Source organism: Scardinius erythrophthalmus (assembly GCF_964197995.2).
Source record: "Scardinius erythrophthalmus genome assembly, chromosome: 2".
Classification (NCBI taxonomy): Eukaryota; Metazoa; Chordata; class Actinopteri; order Cypriniformes; family Leuciscidae; genus Scardinius; species Scardinius erythrophthalmus.
Genome location: NC_138222.1, coordinates 2,954,123 through 2,972,076, shown reverse-complemented (window position 1 = coordinate 2,972,076; position 17,954 = coordinate 2,954,123). Strand labels below are relative to the sequence as shown.

At 38.7% G+C, this 17,954-nt stretch overlaps 1 protein-coding gene across 1 annotated transcript in view; it reads left to right on the top strand.

The window, feature by feature from the left end:
* The window catches only part of piezo1 (piezo type mechanosensitive ion channel component 1 (Er blood group)), a 158,170-nt gene that overhangs the window by 58,569 nt on the left and 81,647 nt on the right, over nt 1-17,954 (top strand). Inside the window, exons 6-9 of the mRNA XM_081358792.1 lie at nt 2,859-3,054; nt 3,916-4,129; nt 7,377-7,539; nt 8,680-8,760. Coding sequence (XP_081214918.1) covers nt 2,859-3,054; nt 3,916-4,129; nt 7,377-7,539; nt 8,680-8,760 — 654 coding nt within the window. The remainder of the gene's footprint in view (nt 1-2,858; nt 3,055-3,915; nt 4,130-7,376; nt 7,540-8,679; nt 8,761-17,954) is intronic.

Here is a 17,954-nt window from a genome sequence, read left to right as displayed (position 1 = left end):
TGCTAAATAAGGCATTAATGTGCTTTAAAAATACTAATAAACAGCCAATATCCTAGTAATATGCATGATAATAAGAAACAAGTTAATAGTTAGAATTGGACACTAAATGAAAGTTTTACCACAATTAAAAAACAACAACAAAGTTTCAGTAGTTTTTGCAAAAATGACCCACCGGCCTTAGCAAGCACCATGTATAGATTTATAATTTATCTAAAACTATTATAGAATGGATTTACTACAGATTATGGTTTAAAAAGACCAATCGGTTTATTGAAATGAGCTATCATAGTGAATGAATCTGCTAAATGAATCAGAGCTGAGCTTAAAGGTCTTAAGTCCTGGGGACTTTTTATTACACCCACATCAAATCATCGTCTTATTCGCAGAAAACTGGGTGTGTCAGGTTATTAAGAGTAGCAATATTCATTTCCACACGACTTCTACAACAGTGTGACTTCTGCTTTATGCCGACATTTAATGCATTGTAGCCTTTTAGCCAACTTGCAACCACCTGCCTTGTAAATTGGTGTAGGAACAACATGATATCTAAGCAACACATTCCTAAGTATTCTGTGGCAGTATGAGACTGAACGATTGGGAAACACAGTTATAGCCTGGTGCGATGCGTTCATACATGTGTCTGCACTCGCTGCTTTACTGAAGAGAAAAGAAACGAATACTGTTGCTTTTATGTAACTTTTGATGCAGATATAGAATTGGCAGTGACATGTAAATGTAAATAGTTTGTTAATAGCATGTATTACTGTTTGATTTAAACTACATAACCTGAAGGGTTAGTCCTGATTAGTAGGGGTTTATGAAGATAGCTATGAAACTGGGTCTGGAATGCACTTTCAACACTTTGAAATGCAATGGGAAAATAAAGAGAAGGAAAAAACTACTCAACACACAACAGGCATTTTCATAACACCAAATGGCACACAGCTTCCGGCATATTTCCATCAGGAAACCGTGTTTTGTTTACAGCTTCCCATGCTGCTACGAAAAGTGCTCCAGAGAATGAGATGGAAGTATGGAAAGTTCACATGGCATCTAATCTTTTTCATATTTTGATTGGATAGCAAATGGAAGAAACTGTTTAAACCAATCTAATGTGGTTTTCTAGTTTAATCTGGTTTAGTTGGTGGATCAGTGGTTTCCCAGTCTGACCTGACAAGCACCCAAACCCCTCTAAACCCAGCAAAACAGAGCAGCTTTGGCTGATTTCAATTTCATTTCATTTATATCATAATGTTGACCAATGTGCTGTACAATCACACAATAAAATTACACAAATTAAATGGACTTTCAGACAAACAATGACTAACAACATGTGTAAATTATTGTTTTCCATAAGAATTATACAATATATTTTATTCAAAATTAATAAAACTTAGAAAATGTACATTTATGCATTTAGCAGATGCTTTTATCCAAAGCAAAAATTTTGTCAATTAGACAAAACATTTGTAAGTTGTCACTGGGATCAGAACTGGGAACTTTGTACCTTATCAATGCATTAAAAGAGAGGTGTGTTTAAACAAAATTACGCCAAAACTTTCCGGAAAGTTTTTTGGTCTACTACTAAAGGTCAACATTTCAGAATTTTTTTCTTCTTCCCTGAGAGTGTATATTCAACTCACTAATTAGGTTTAGATTGGCCTGAAGATTCATTACATGGGTCCTTCCAGAGGGCAGCTGAAGCCTTATTGAGGCTCAGTGTTTAGTGTTGGGGATGGTGTTAATAGAGTCACGTGACGCTGTGGAATGAGGGACGACTCCAAACACTGATAGGACATGGGGCTGAAAAGCCTCGAAAACACTGGAATCCAACCTTCATGTGCCCTTGAAAGAGTCTAACACAGGTTTCATATTCAGGGTCAAGAGATCAGCAAAATGAGCAGATGAACTACGATAAAATTAGACTTTTTACATATTCTGTGCCTTTAACATCTGTGGCCAGTCGCATAAACTGCTTTGACTAGTCTAATCTAATTATTTAAGACTGGTCATCACTTTTTGAAGTCAGTCATGTAAAAAGCGAGGTCTCATTTGAATCCAAAAAGTAAAACTGATTAGCCCTAACGTATTGCATGTTGGTCAGACTAGTTCTTAGCTTATCGGTTATATTTATGCAACTGTCCCCAATGTTTAAGCATGGACTCATACGGCACAATCACGGAAAGCCGAAATAATATGGCAAGCTCAAATCTGATCGGCTGACTTTATGTAACGCTCGTAAAACTCTTGACTAAATGTAAATTTAATGCATCTTTCCCTTTATTTTTATCATCTGCTGCCTTTCACATCAAAACCTTTATTTTTACAGAGCTTTATACAATAGAAATAGTTTCAAAGCAGCTTCACAATAATAAACAGGAAAGTAACAAAATTAGTTACAAACTTCAGTTACAACTTCAGTTTCTACTATATAAAGCATCTCTCCAGTGTTTTCATGCTTTTACTCGCGTCTGACCTCGACGGACTGAACAGAAGAAATTAACCAAAGATGATTTACACGTCAAAGAAGGCGGAGCCTCAGAGCCACACCCACCAATTACATCATTACCACAAGCCAATAGGAGTTCAGAGGTGTTTCGCCGCCGGAGCGACTTTTTCTTCGTTTGGCGTCACTCCAGTTCGTTCTTTGATTTCTCTTAAGTACATGGGTGGAGCTAGACAGTCCTACCACACCCTAACCCATAAAACCTTATCACTAAACAGAACTCCACCCATTATCCCCACCTTGTTTTACATTAGAGAGAGGGAACTGGAACTGGACCTCATTTGGATCTGCAGTGCGCACCTGATTTTCCCTCCTAATTCCTGTGATAAAGTCTCTGTCCTCTTCTTTTCAGGAGGACGAAACGGAAGACGAGGATGAGGACGTGGAGCGAGAAGACGAGGGAATGTCCTGCAGTGAGACTGAGGATGAGGAGGGTCCTCACGCGAGCAGCGCGGCGGCACAGTTAGCGGCCCGTCTGCGTGCCACGGCTCAGCGCTTCCTCAGGAACATGGGCCGAATCCTGGCCGTCACTCTTCTGGCACTGGCTGGTACGAGCATCAGAAAACACACTTTACATTAGCAGTACGATATAAACAGGGCTTGACATTAACACACGCCAAACATGGTCGTATTTCAAAGTCAAAGTCAACTTTATTATCATTTTTAGCACATTGCATGGCAATTGTTAAAAACGAAACAGTTTGTTCAGGGAACAACGTTAAAGGGATACTCCACTTTTTTTTGGAAATAGGCTCATTTTACAACTCCCCCAGAGTTAAACAGTTGAGTTTTACCATTTTCGAACCCATTCAGCCGAACTCCGGGTCTGGGGGTCCCACTTTTAGCATAGCTTAGCATAATGAATTGAACCGGACAAGACCATTAGCATCTCTCTCAAAAAAATTAACAAAGAGTTTAGATATTTTTCCTATTTAAACTTGACTCTCTGTAGTTACATTGTGTACTAAGACCGACGGAAAATGAAAAGTTGCGATTTTCTAGGCTGATATGGCTAGGAACTATACTCTCATTCCTGTGTAATAATCAAGAAACTTTGCTGCCGTATCATGGGTGAAGCAGGCGTAATGATATGACGCAGCGCATACCGCCTGATAATAGGCTACTGAGCTGGGGACAGGTGTATATATAAACAAGATCTTACAGATTAAATGGAAGCAACAAAATACAAGGAACAAATTGAGTCCATTTGATATTAAAATTCTGGTCTTGTTCTAAATAGTAAGTGTGACCACTAATCTTATAAAAATAGTATACCAAATGGTGGACCAATTTTAAGTGCACATACTTTTTGGCTAATATTGCCCATAGATAAGATCAAGTTTTTACACTAGAAGTGTTTGAATCCATGCATCTTAAAGTGTGTGTACTTAATGTCTTTCTCTTTCCAGGAATCACTTTACCCTCTGCATTCTCTGCCTTCTACTTCCTCCTGTTCATTGGCGTGTGCACATGGTGGGCTTGCCACTTTCCCATCAGCCATCTGGGGTTTAACACACTGTGTGTGATGGTGGCCTTCTTCACCGGGGGACACCTGGTGTGTCTTTACCTGTATCAGAGCTCGTTCGCACAGGAGATGTTCTCCCCAGCGGGCCTGTGGGCCAGGTACTGCTCTTCATTACTCTCTCCACATCCCCTGTGCCTTCATAATCACTGTCAATGCCCTGTTATTGGTAGATCAATCCCGTTTTGGCCAGTTAGTGTACCATGTGGACTCTCCCTTGTCTGGCTTTTGCTACTCTAAGCAATGGCTGAACTGTTTTTGCCTCTTCATGATGACTCGCTTGCTTAAGTCCTCATTTGTAAGTCGCTTTGGACAAAGGCGTCTGCTAAATGACTAAATTTAAATGTACAGGTGAAACTCGAAAAATTTGAATATCGTGCAAAAGTTAATTTATTTCAGTAATTCAACTTAAAAGGTGAAACTAATATATTTTATAGAAAATGACATGCAAAGTGAGATATTTCAAGCCTTTATTTGTTATATATTTGATGATTATGTCTTACAGCTTATGAACATTTTCAAAATTTCTGAGATTTTGAATTTGGGGTTTTCATAAGCCATAATCATCAAAATTATAACAAATAAAGGCTTGAAATATCTCTCTTTGCATGTAATGAGTTTATATAATATATTAGTTTTACCTTTTAAGTTGAATTACTGAAATAAATTAACTTTAACACGATATTCTAATTTTTGAGTTTCACCTGTAGTTCAACATCCTTGTTTGTCCTGGGACAACATTCCCGTCAGCTGATGAGACTGGTTACCGAGATTTTTAAAAAGTAGGAAAACACTGACAGCATTTCCTGGATCGACGTCGTTTGTTGGTCCTGGGACAGTAGTGCTATTAAACGATATGGTTATAGGGATGGTTAGGTTTGGGGTTAGGACTGGGTTTTTTCTTGACAGGAATCTTGTTCCAGGATCAACAAAAGAATGTTGATCCGGAAACATGTTCTACTTGGCACGGTACTTTGATTTGCACTGTGGTACTGTAAATTTACCATATTCATACACTGTGGCATTTACATTGTTCTCTAAGGTGCTTTAAAGAATAGGGAAAGATGGGAGAAGATCTTACTCCCCCCCTTAAAGGTGCAGTCAGTGATTTCTGAGAAACACTGTTGAAAGTGGATCGTCTGAGCACCAAAACACTTGTAGCCAATCAGCTGTAGGGGGCGTGTCCGCTCATGAGGGGGGAGGGGCCTGTGCTGCACAGCGTGTTTGTGGATTTGGGGGCGGAGCTTTCAAAATAGGGGTGTGATCCTATTGGGTGGGTGGGGTTGGCATGGGCGTGTTTGTTTTGGTGATTTCAAATAACAATAGAGTTTCCCAGAAATCACTTACTGCACCTTTAAGAACATTTATGCTTTAACTGTAACATATTTAGCATGTTCAGGATGATGAACATCATAACACGAGTTACAGCATGCCTCTCATGGACATCTGTGAAGTGTAATTTTAGTATAATTGAGATAGTAATATTTTTATAATTTGTATATTTTTACATTTGAATTTTTTCATATACATTTTTGTTAAAGTTTTATTAATTTTGTTGTGTTATTTTGTCATTTTTAGTTTTAGTTATTTGAGTACATCAAGTTTATGGAGGACCAAACCTGAAGAATAAAGAGTTTCTCACTTTTTAGTTTTTCCAGCTTCTCACCTCACCGTACTGCTTTAAACGAGCATCCTGGTGTGTGTTAATCACTCAGGGCTTGTGTTACAGCAGGGTGTGTGTGTGTGTGTGTGTGTGTGTGTGTGTGTGTGTGTGTGTGTGTGTGTGTGTGTGATGTAAACGCGAGAGCCTCAGGCTGGGGAGGTGAAGGTGCTGTTTCCTTGCGTAACGCACTGAGACTCGAGCCCTCGATATGTATCCGGAGGCTCGCTGAAACTGGGCTTGATGAGGTTTCCAGCGCTGTGCATTTCTCCTGACCCATAAATCCCTGCTGACCTTTGCGCTGTTGCAGAGACTGTCACAGCTGTCCGAGTAACTTAAAACACAATTTGTCTGTACATCGTACGTCTCATGCACATTGCTGTCAGATCAAGATTATTAGTGTTCATTAAAGGTGCAGTGTGTAAGTTTTAGCAGCATCTCGTGGTGAGGTTGTGAATTGCACCCAACAGAAGTTACGGTGGCGACAGGAAGTGAACATAGTGACGAAACGCGTTTGTCCGCTCAGGGCCACCGTAGAAACGTGGATGTAAGCGGATCCGCGGTGTGTGTAGAGAGAAATGCTCATTCTAAGCTAATAAACACATAACGCTTCATTAAATAAGGTCTTTCTACACCACTGAAAACACAGTTATGTATATGATATTACATTTCTGTCTACAGATCCTCCTGAATATTACACAATGCACCTTTAAGGCAAGCATCACTATGATTATAGTACATGAATTTGAACAAAATCCCAAGCTTAACTCACTTGTCATATTGTACGACTCAGTGAAAGAGGAACCAGAGCCGAATGAAAGACTGTACACTACCGGTCAAAAATTGTAGGAATTTTATTGTTTTTGGGGTATTGCTCACTAAGGCTGCATTTATTTGATCAAAAATACAGTAATATTTTTAAATATTATTATAATTTAAGACAGCTGTTTTCTATGTGAATATATATTAAAGTGTAATTTATTCCTGTGATCAAAGCTGAATGTTCAGCATCATTACTCCAGTCTTCAGTGTCACATGATCCTTCAGAAATCACTCTAATATGATGATTTGATGATCAGTTATTATTGGTGCTCAATTATTAATAATGGTTCTTATCATTATCAATGTTGAAAACAGTTTTTACTGCTTAATACTGACACTTTTGTGTCATTCTCAATGTCTTTACTGTCACTTTTGATCTTTTGATCAAACTTTTGAATGGCACTGCATCACGTTTTCACTGCATCACGCTGATAATAATCATAAATATTTCTTGAGCATCAAATCATAATTTCAGAATGATTTCTGAAAGATCATGTGACACTGAAGACTGGAGTAATGATGCTGAATAAATTACACTTTACTATATATTCCCATAAAAAACAGCTTTTTAAAATTGTAATAATATTTCAAAAAATTTTTTACTGTATTTTTGATCAAGTAAATGCAGCTTTGGTGAGCAGAAGAGACTTTCAAAAAAACAATTATTTAAAAACTTTTGACCTGTATAGACGGTTGATTCATATTACTCTGAATGGGAGAAAGTGCAATATGACAGAATATATATCTAAACGTAAAGCCAACCGCAAACTGGTGTTGTTTGGGACTGCATGTGTGCATTTGGAGAATATGGAGCAATTATGTGTGTTTTCTTGTGTTTTCAATGTGTTTTCTGTGTTTTTCTCCAGATTGTTTGGCCTGAAGGATGTAATAAAGCCTGGAAACTGCTCTTCTTTCGACCTGGTCCTCAACACTGATCACGACTGGCCCGTGTACGTCAATCCCGGGATTCTCCTGCTCCTGTACATCTCTGTGACGGTTGTGCTGAAAATCAACACTCACAGTCTCAAGGTGCTTTCACACACTGATTTATTCAATCTAAGAGATCATTCACACAAATGTGTGATTCAGCCGTGCTGTGGATGTCAAACTTTAAAAAGGAGAATAAAAGATCCATGAAATAGTGCATATCATTCAAAGACATCTGAATTTATGTGGCTTAACAAAACTGTTGCATGCTCAGTCTGTTTGGACCCTGTGAAACTAACTTAATATTTTGCATCTGATCCGTAACGTTTAAAAAGGTTTGAATGTTACAATGTTTTTACCAGGCTATTACTGCATTTACCACCTTTTTAATTCTTTGACATTTAAAATGTTTATACAGCAACAACAGCAAAAACTAATGTGTTGCAAGAATATTTTTATTAATATTTTAGAAATTTTATTTGAATATACCATTATATGAAATTTATAAGAACATAATATGGGAATTACCAGAATGAACTCCATTGACTTCATAACTCCTTGAATTTATAACTCACGAGTGTTCAAATCAGTCTAAATTTATGAAAACTAGACATTTTTTTCTTGCAAAACAACAAAATATATTTATTTTACTTGCACAAAATGTTATTTTCAGATGAAAAATGAGGTGATAAATGCAGCATTTTAATGCAGTAATGCTTCATCAATAACACTTATTTTTCGAACTTTTGATCTACAAACAGTCATTACTTTAATCTGAATTTCAGAATTATTGTGTGTGTGTGTGGATACGCAAGCATGTTTATAAACAAAATGCGTGAAAAATGTGTGTGTGAGTGTGTAGGAAAGAGGCTAAATGTATTTTACAAGTAATTTGAGAAAACTGATGAAAACAATAAAACATAATTTCGTGTGTAAAGCCACAGTTTAGTTTCGGGTCAAAACAGACCCGCGTCACAAAAAGTAACTAATTAGTTTAAATGGTTGTATCTTTTACATTTTTTAATAACAAAGTTTATTTTGACAGTCTTAACACATTTCCAAAATTTTATTTTCTTACTAAAAACTATGGAGAAAGAATAAATAAATAAATAAAACAATCCATCTCTTTTGGGTCAAAAAGCACCCGAACGCATTAGATACAGTAAACCCAAACATCTTACATTCGTCCCTCTGTAATCCACTGATTAACGTGTGTCTCGTTGTTTGTGTGTGTTTGTGCAGACCCATGAGGAAGTGAAGACCGCTCAAGCTGATGAAGTGGAGCTCAGGCCGTGGGAGGAACGCAGTGAAGATGACACTAAAGTAAGATCTTACACACACACACACACACACACATACTGGTACGGGTGGTTTATAAGGACTTTTCCCCCTAAAAAGATCCATCCTGGTTTATGGGGACCCACCTTTCCCTTTGTCATAGAGATTAATAAGAAATATCAAACTGCTCCTTATGGCATGGGGTAAAAAGCTGACTGCTCAGAATTTAATTCTAATAAAACAGTCTGGTAATATGAAGACCTGACAAACTGAAGCACTGTAAGGACAGGGCAGGAGTGGGCGTTTCCTGATTTAATTATGATTTATGAGGACTACCCTGGTTTATCTGGACATCACTCACACATACACACACACACCCACACCTAACCCTTAATTATGAGGACTAACCTGGTATAACCTGGACTAACTTTACCCATGAGAGTGCCACATCACTTACGTTTGTTTCAATACCAGCATATAGAAAAACAAAACAGGAAATTATCAGCAATTGTTCAACCTGGCTTAAACTTTAAGAGAGATTTCAGAAAACTAACCTGAGTTTGTAATGTGAGATTTAGCAGGTGTGAAGTGAGTGAAGAGCAAAGAGAGAAGAGGGAAAGTGAAATACGGAAATAATTTAGCTTTAAAAATTAAGAAATTAAAAAACCAAAAGGAGAGTTTACTATTTAACCATCACTGACAAATGCATTCACCCACAAGTATTTTTCATAATTGATCCTTGAATGTCAGTCTTAATTTATTCATTAGATTTGAAGAAGTTTTGTCTAAAGATAGTTTTGAATAAAGCTAAATATTTCCAGTTGATTGGGTTTGGGTTTTGTTAATGTGAAAAGAGAAGATTGTTCAAGACTTATTACTTAAGACGTATTAGTATCTAAATGAACATTGCTGACCATTTGGGTTTAACTGGGCATCAGTAACCATATGAATCATGCATACACACACACAACCCTAACTAACCCTTGATTATGAGGACATTTTGGGTTTAACTGGACCTCTCACACACACACTCTCAAACACACACAACCCTAACTAACCCTTGATTATGAGGACATTTTGGGTTTAAAGGGTCATGAAACCCTAAACCAAATTTTATGAGATTTGAACAGAGGTATGTGTGTTGAACACTATTGAAGACAATGTTAGCATCTGTTAGATTTAATAGTAGGGGGAAAATTGTTAAATTTTAGTTTTTTTACGCTATTTTCGTCTTCCGGGTTTAAAATCTTCATCATGTCCACGTATCGGTGTCTCATAATTATTCATGTACTGAGTTTTCTTATCCAATGAGAAGACACTGCTCTTAATTATTCATGACACGGAACTTTCCAAAGACAGACATGTCAAACTGTGATATCGCGTAGTAGATGAGAGAGGCAATAATGGGACACGCGTTTGTTTTCGTGGACCAAAAGTTCCAGTGCATCTTTCCCCGCGATGCTGCCCGGGCTAGACTCCGGCCATCAACCACGGACACATCTAAACTATGTGTGTGTGCAACCATTCAACTGGAGAAAGGTGGACTTCGACCTTGTACACCAATGCAGGTTTCGGTCTTGCGAGTGATGCGGTTCCGAGGACTTTTCCTATCGCTTCAGAGGTGTGTGTGTGTGTCTAAAATGTAACCCTGACCGTTTTACTTGCCTTTTGTTAAATAATCACTCGTTATTAAAATTTTGATATTTCGATAATACCTCAATTGTATGGAAAGTATGCTTAGTTTGTGCAAATTTCTATGACACTGTCCATCTTTATTATGTGGGTTTAGGGGGCGCGTAGATCTGTATGGAACGTTTTTTTTTTTTTAAGCGGAAAATTAATTATTTCAAATATACGCATTTATAGTGTGTAAACAAATATATATTTTATAAAGGCATAATTATACATATGCATGTTCATTTATTTGTTTTAAATAGAATTATGATTACTGTAGTAGGTTATTATGTATATATTAGACTTTAACTTGGCCAGCTATAAAAAATCTAGCATTTCCTCACGTTTTACCATTGATTTTTAGTGACAGTCGATATGCATTGGCCACTTTGGGCTTTGACCACACCCACTCCCCTCCCTTCTTCTCACAGCCACCACGCCCCCAATTAAGTTGCAGTTTTCAAAAAGATTGTGAGCTAGACTTGAGCTGAAAGAGGGGGGTTTCATGACCCTTTAACTGGACCTCTCACACACACACACAACCCTAACTAACCCTTGATTATGAGGACATTTTGGGTTTAACTGGACCTCTCACACACACACTCTCAAACACACACAACCCTAACTAACCCTTGATTATGAGGAAATTTTGGGTTTAACTGGACCTCTCACACACACACTCTCAAACACACACAAACACCTGACTAACCCTTGATTATGAGGACATTTTGGGTTTAACTGGACCTCTCACACACACACTCTCAAACACACACAAACACCTGACTAACCCTTGATTATGAGGACATTTTGGGTTTAACTGGACCTCTCACACACACACTCTCGAACACACACAACCCTTACTAACCCTTGATTATGAGGACATTTTGGGTTTAACTGGACCTCTCAAACACACACAACCCTAACTAACCCTTGATTATGAGGACATTTTGGGTTTAACTGGACCTCTCACACACACACACTCTCAAACACACACAAACACCTGACTAACCCTTGATTATGAGGACATTTTGGGTTTAACTGGACCTCTCACACACACACACTCTCAAACACACACAACCCTTACTAACCCTTGATTATGAGGACATTTTTGGTTTAACTGGACCTCTCACACACACACAACCCTAACTAACCCTTGATTATGAGGACATTTTTGGTTTAACTGGACCTCTCACACACACACAACCCTAACTAACCCTTGATTATGAGGACATTTTGGGTTTAACTGGACCTCTCAAACACACACTCTCAAACACACACAAACACCTGACTAACCCTTGATTATGAGGACATTTTGGGTTTAACTGGACCTCTCAAACACACACTCTCAAACACACACAAACACCTGACTAACCCTTGATTATGAGGACATTTTGGGTTTAACTGGACCTCTCAAACACACACTCTCAAACACACACAACCCTTACTAACCCTTGATTATGAGGACATTTTGGGTTTAACTGGACCTCACACACACACACTCTCAAACACACACAACCCTTACTAACCCTTGATTATGAGGACATTTTGGGTTTAACTGGACCTCTCAAACACACACAACCCTAACTAACCCTTGATTATGAGGACATTTTGGGTTTAACTGGACCTCTCACACACACACACTCTCAAACACACACAAACACCTGACTAACCCTTGATTATGAGGACATTTTTGGTTTAACTGGACCTCTCACACACACACACACACAACCCTAACTAACCCTTGATTATGAGGACATTTTGGGTTTAACTGGACCTCTCAAACACACACTCTCAAACACACACAACCCTTACTAACCCTTGATTATGAGGACATTTTGGGTTTAACTGGACCTCTCACACACACACACACTCTCAAACACACACAAACACCTGACTAACCCTTGATTATGAGGACATTTTGGGTTTAACTGGACCTCTCAAACACACACAACCCTAACTAACCCTTGATTATGAGGACATTTTGGGTTTAACTGGACCTCTCACACACACACACACACACACACACACACAACCCTAACTAACCCTTGATTATGAGGACAAACTGGGTTTAAATGGACATCACTATTAACTCCACACATAGCAGGAGTACCTGTATTAGAGTTAACCATACTAAACCAAATCAACTATTAAAGAGTGAATTCACAAATGATTGTGCATCTTTTTGCTGCCACTAAACCTGTAAAAGTAATACGCACACCTAAGGAAATAGTGCTACAATGTGCTGTTGCTATATCAACCAACATATACACATGTGGTGCAAAATGAACCTGGTTGGAGAAAATTCAGTGAACAAAGATCAGCAAGTTTTACACTTCATAGAAGACTAGTTAAAGGGCAATTAGATGAAGAAATGCAACTAGACAGCCAATAAAAACTAACAAAATTAAACTGAAAGGGCAATTTTTATTTTGCAAATTGTAAAAAAAAGGCTCAACAACTGAGATCTAATAAGGCCATTATTAGAGATGCACCGATTGATCGGCTTGGGACCGGAATTGGCCGATTTTCACGTGATCGGTCATGACCGCCGATCGGCCGGTCAGTCTGACACTTGCCGATTTTATACCGGTCAAACACACTCGGGTGCCGCATGATTAACATCGCGCAACATCAGCATCACACGTGCACACGGAACACACATGTAGAAAACCTTGTGAATTACGTCAGTTTCACACCGCAAGCGTGAGAGGCGCGTATTTTTTTCGGCGTGCATGTTAGAGTGAGCAGCAATGAAGCGGTTTCGGCGCAGAGTCTATTTTTGCTGCGCTGCTCACACTCAATTAAAGTGAAAGCACACTTTTTTTGATGGGCAAAATAAATGATTTCACACAAAAAGTGCCCAAAATGCACAGAATTTGCATGTCTAGTGTGTTTTAACAAGAACTGGAGTAGGCTATGTCAGAAAAGAAAATGAAGAAGACTCAAAAATATTTATAGAAAATTCACCCATTTAAACTTGTTTTTATTATTCAGTTTGGGTAGAAGTATATGGTGTTTTATAAAAAAATAAATAAATAAATAAATAAAAAATCGGAATCGGCAGGTCAAACTCGGAAAAATCGGAATCGGCCTAGAAAATTGTAATCGGTGCATCTCTAACCATTATGGGACTAAAGTGCATGAGGGAGTGTGCCTCAAAATGACCTCAACAACACACTGAAAATAAAACCAAATTAAATTGCCTTCCAGTAAATGCATGTTTTTGTACATTTCTTTCAAAACAGTGTTTTAATAAAAGTAAATAAAAGGATGTCTTGAACACTCTTCTGGCCCAACAACACTTTTGAGAACAAAACCCACAGACATTAAAGGTTGTATCAGCGATTTCACGCCCAAAAAAGGCCCAAACATAAATGATCACATTCATCTAATCTTTCCTAACGATCCGCTAGCTGGCCGCCCCATAAGCATGCCATCCAAAAAACGCGTCTCTGTAGGCAGCCTAGGCGCCGAGATCTGCACACAAAAACGATGGGTTTCACCAACCACCAAAACCAAAATAAACAGTGTTCCAACCAATCACCAACAGTTCCAACCAATCACCGCAAAATCTCACACCACAACACCCCCACCTTTTGTGTGCAGATCTCAGAGCCTAGGCTGCCTACAGAGACGCGGTTTTTGGATGGCATGCTTATGGGGCGGCCAGCTAGCGGATCGTTAGGAAAAATGAGATGAATGTGATCATTTATATTTGGGCCTTTATTGGGCCTGAAATCGCTGATACAACCTTTAATGGAAGGCAACACTGATCTCTCGAAGAACTCTAAGAAGATTTCTTTTTCAACATCAAACCTCGGTTCCTCACGAAATCCCTTATATTTTGGGCCGTTCTTTCTCTCAGAACAGGGTCCTCTGCAGTCTTGCACTGCTCACACTCTGCCTTTGTTGCAAGGTGTCCCTTTGAAATATGGACTCTGAAATGTTTCATGACAGCATTCACTTCATTTGGGCTCCATGGCCTTTTCACAATTCTCCTCAATTTGGTCTCTGTAAAACAAACAAACAAACATATACATACACATATGTATACCTATACACCTATATGTATGTACATGGAATAACTTTAATATACCCAAATGTTTAAATACCTCTGTAGTTCTCAGTTTCATCCTGATTCATTTGGCTTTTTCCTGAGGGGTAAAAAACAACAATTAAAATGTATTCCAGCCCTACAATCCAAACAGTTTCGGAACATGTGAAATATCAGCAGATAAGCACACAGGGAAAACTAGTCTCTGGTCCTGTGTAACACGAAAAGGACCACTTTACACTGAATTACTGTGGAAGATAAAAAATAAAACATGAACCCAAAATCAACATGTATCCTTTTTCTCAAATAAATATCTAAAATATATGCGCACACAATTTATTAGTCACCATGTCAATATGCTGGCATTAGCTTTTGGATCTCAGAAGTTTATCTGAGGAAATGTCACAATGGCAGGTAATATCCAGGTGTTTTGAAACCAGCTAAAATTGCAGGTTAACTGCTGCCATTCAAGAAATTAGTTCAAAAATAATAAATAAATAAAATGATGTATGGCCAGACACTTCATGTGTCAATCAAGCTCAAATAGATTTACGATGTTTTGGACCAGCGAATGTTAGATTTGTGTTTTGGGAGCTTAGTTTGTTTTTGGTTTAAAACATTTGGCCAAAATCTTGTGTTATTAAAGTGCTATGCACAGTCTGCATTGGCTATGACTAGACAACCAACACCAGACTAAAGCCAGAAGTATACCACAGTCGAATTTTTACCACAGTCGAATGCACAGCCTTGCAAAGTATACTTCTTTTGACTCGTACACAGGCGTTCAACACATTTTTTCAAATTAATTTTTATATCATTATTATTATTTTAAATTACTTTTGTCAGTTTTAAATTAGTTTCAGTAAGGAACTCTTGTAATAAATTAGCAGTGGTTGGGACATATTTTAAGAATCAACCCCACTTAAAAAGATGCAATCTAATCCGGTTTACATGAAATAAGCTTCCGAGCAGGTTTAAGTTACGGACCACTATAGGAACACTATGACAGCAAGTCCAGGATGAGCACTGAAGAACCAAACAATCCAAGATCATGCCAAATCATCCACAATCAAATCCCACTAACTGAGTGGCGTACGAAGAACGGACCCCAGTTCCTTACTACCCTTGCATTGAAAACAAGACAGTCTCCAAAGTGTGCGCGTAACTGTATGAGGTTTTGTCGTCAGTTTGAGGATGCACTGGATGTGTATTGAAAGTGGGTCATATATGTAGTAGAATAGTAGCATACATTTCTAATTTGGGTCCTTCTTGGCCGATAAAAGGCAGAAAATGACTTTAGTGCTTGTGGATTGTAGACAATACCCATAGTGCATTGCAATGCTCAGCTCCGCAGGCCACTCCCACTACTCCGCCCATCAATATAGACTAGAATTGAGCTCCACTCTACGCTACCGCCTGGAAATCATTTCACACAATTTCTAGTGAAGAGTTACTTTGCGAACTAATTGTGATGCGATCTGGGAAAACCCGTCGGATGTCGCGCTGGGCCGTTTTCAGTAAATTCCAAAATAGTTTGAATGTCAGTTTTTTTGTCAAATTTTTTTTTCCATTAAATTATTATTCTATAACATCTTTTCTCTTATCTCTGAAAATATCTTGGCAAAATTCCCTTGTTTAGTGCAGAAAAACAGCGATTTATAGTGTCAAGCTGAAAATACTCTCTTTCTCTAATGCATTCTATGCGACCATTAGCGCCCGGCAGAGGTGAAAAAAAAAAAAAAAAAAAAACAATCGCCGTATATCCCATACACCTGTCCGTCTCGTAAGACTACAAAGATAGTTTACCTTTAAAATAAACCGCATACATGTACAGTGAATGTGTATAGTGCGCATTTCGCGCCAATCCTGTTTAAACTATAACGTCACGCAGTTTCATAACAATCGCGAGATGGACGCGTCTCAACGGTGACAGTTATTTAAACCTGTTTTTCTCAAAATTCCGTTCCAGAAAATCATAGAGATCGGCCGACTTCAGATAAACATAACTTCTGCTAGCAACAAGCTATGATAAAAATAAAAACAGATTTGGAAAGGGCTTGATACCAGCATCCATATGATATCAAAACCTGTAATAGGTAAAATTTCACCATGTGGTGGGTTTTCCCAGATCGCATCACAATTATTGAATTACTCCTCGTTTTTGTTTCGAAATGGTGTGCACTTGCTTGCATACTACCTCTCTCTCTCTCTCTCTCTCTCTCTCTCTCTCTCTCTCTCTCTCAGTTAAACATGCGCCCTGTCACACGCGCAGCAGTTCGTCTACATTCGGCTACTCACCGATCAGATAAGACTATGGCGGGACAAACACCCTCCACCTATCTACCAATCCCGGAGTCAGTAGTGTTGCGGCATCCGGGTTGCCAGCTCTGCTCTAGTCACCACTTCTTGTAGCAGCCTACGTTCCTGCTGGATCCTGCAGCCTATCTGGCAACCTCGAGTCAGGGAGGAGGGGGAAGGGGGTACAGTAATTTGAAAGTGATTGCAGTACCAGTTTTGGCCACAATCTTACATAACCCTTTAACCCTCAAAGACCTAAGGGGTTTTTTTTAATTAATTTTCCGTCTGGTGTTATTTACAAAAAAAAGCTTGTAAAACATCAACCCTTTTGTGCACAGACAATTGACACACCTCTTTTTTTTTTCATGACAAATTGAACTTTCAGCATATTTGTGTTGCATTGATGTCACCTGACTGTAAAATAAGTTATGGGACCACAAAGACAAATGAAAAAATAAAACTTTTGAATCACTCAAACATTTATTGAAATCACACACAAATAAATAAAAGCTAAGCAAATTTCCTCTGGAAAACAGTTTGTTCATGTCTTTGGAGTCCTGGAGCACAGGAATAAACATAATAACTTGATCAGAACCAAAACTATTTACATTTTTCCAAAAGAAGTCCAGGCGTTTTGGGCCTCATGATATTCACTGGTGCCAAACTTTGCCAAAATTGGTCTTGAACCAGCTTTGGAATTCCCTTTGGAGGAGGCTCCAGGAGTGCGATGAGCGCGCTCGATCACAGGTGGAATGGGAAAGCTGGCTTCGCCAAATAGAAGAGTGAGTAGACGTCCAATAAAGCCGATTGTATCAGTGCCTTCAGCTCGCTCAGGAACGTGAATGAAGCGAAGATTTAGGGCTCTGCTCCGATTTTCGGCGTCCTCGGCTTTCTGTAGCAAGAAAGCATTTTGCTTCTCCAGCGTCTCAACGCGTTGCTCTAGATCAGTTATGTTATCCTGATTTGAACTGACTCTAAATTCGAGCTCGCCTACTTGATCCCCGAGTGATTTAAGGGAAGACTGCAACGCATCGGCAGCTGTTTGCAGGTTGTCAAGTTTCGGGTCAAAATACGTGAACATCTCTCGCTTAAGTTGTTGAAGAGCGTTCAAAATGAATGCGTTAGTTGCGTTTTGTTCCATAGCGAAGCACAGGTGAAATGATCAAGTAAACAATTTGTATTAGTGACCATCCAAAAAGTCACAAAAAGGAGG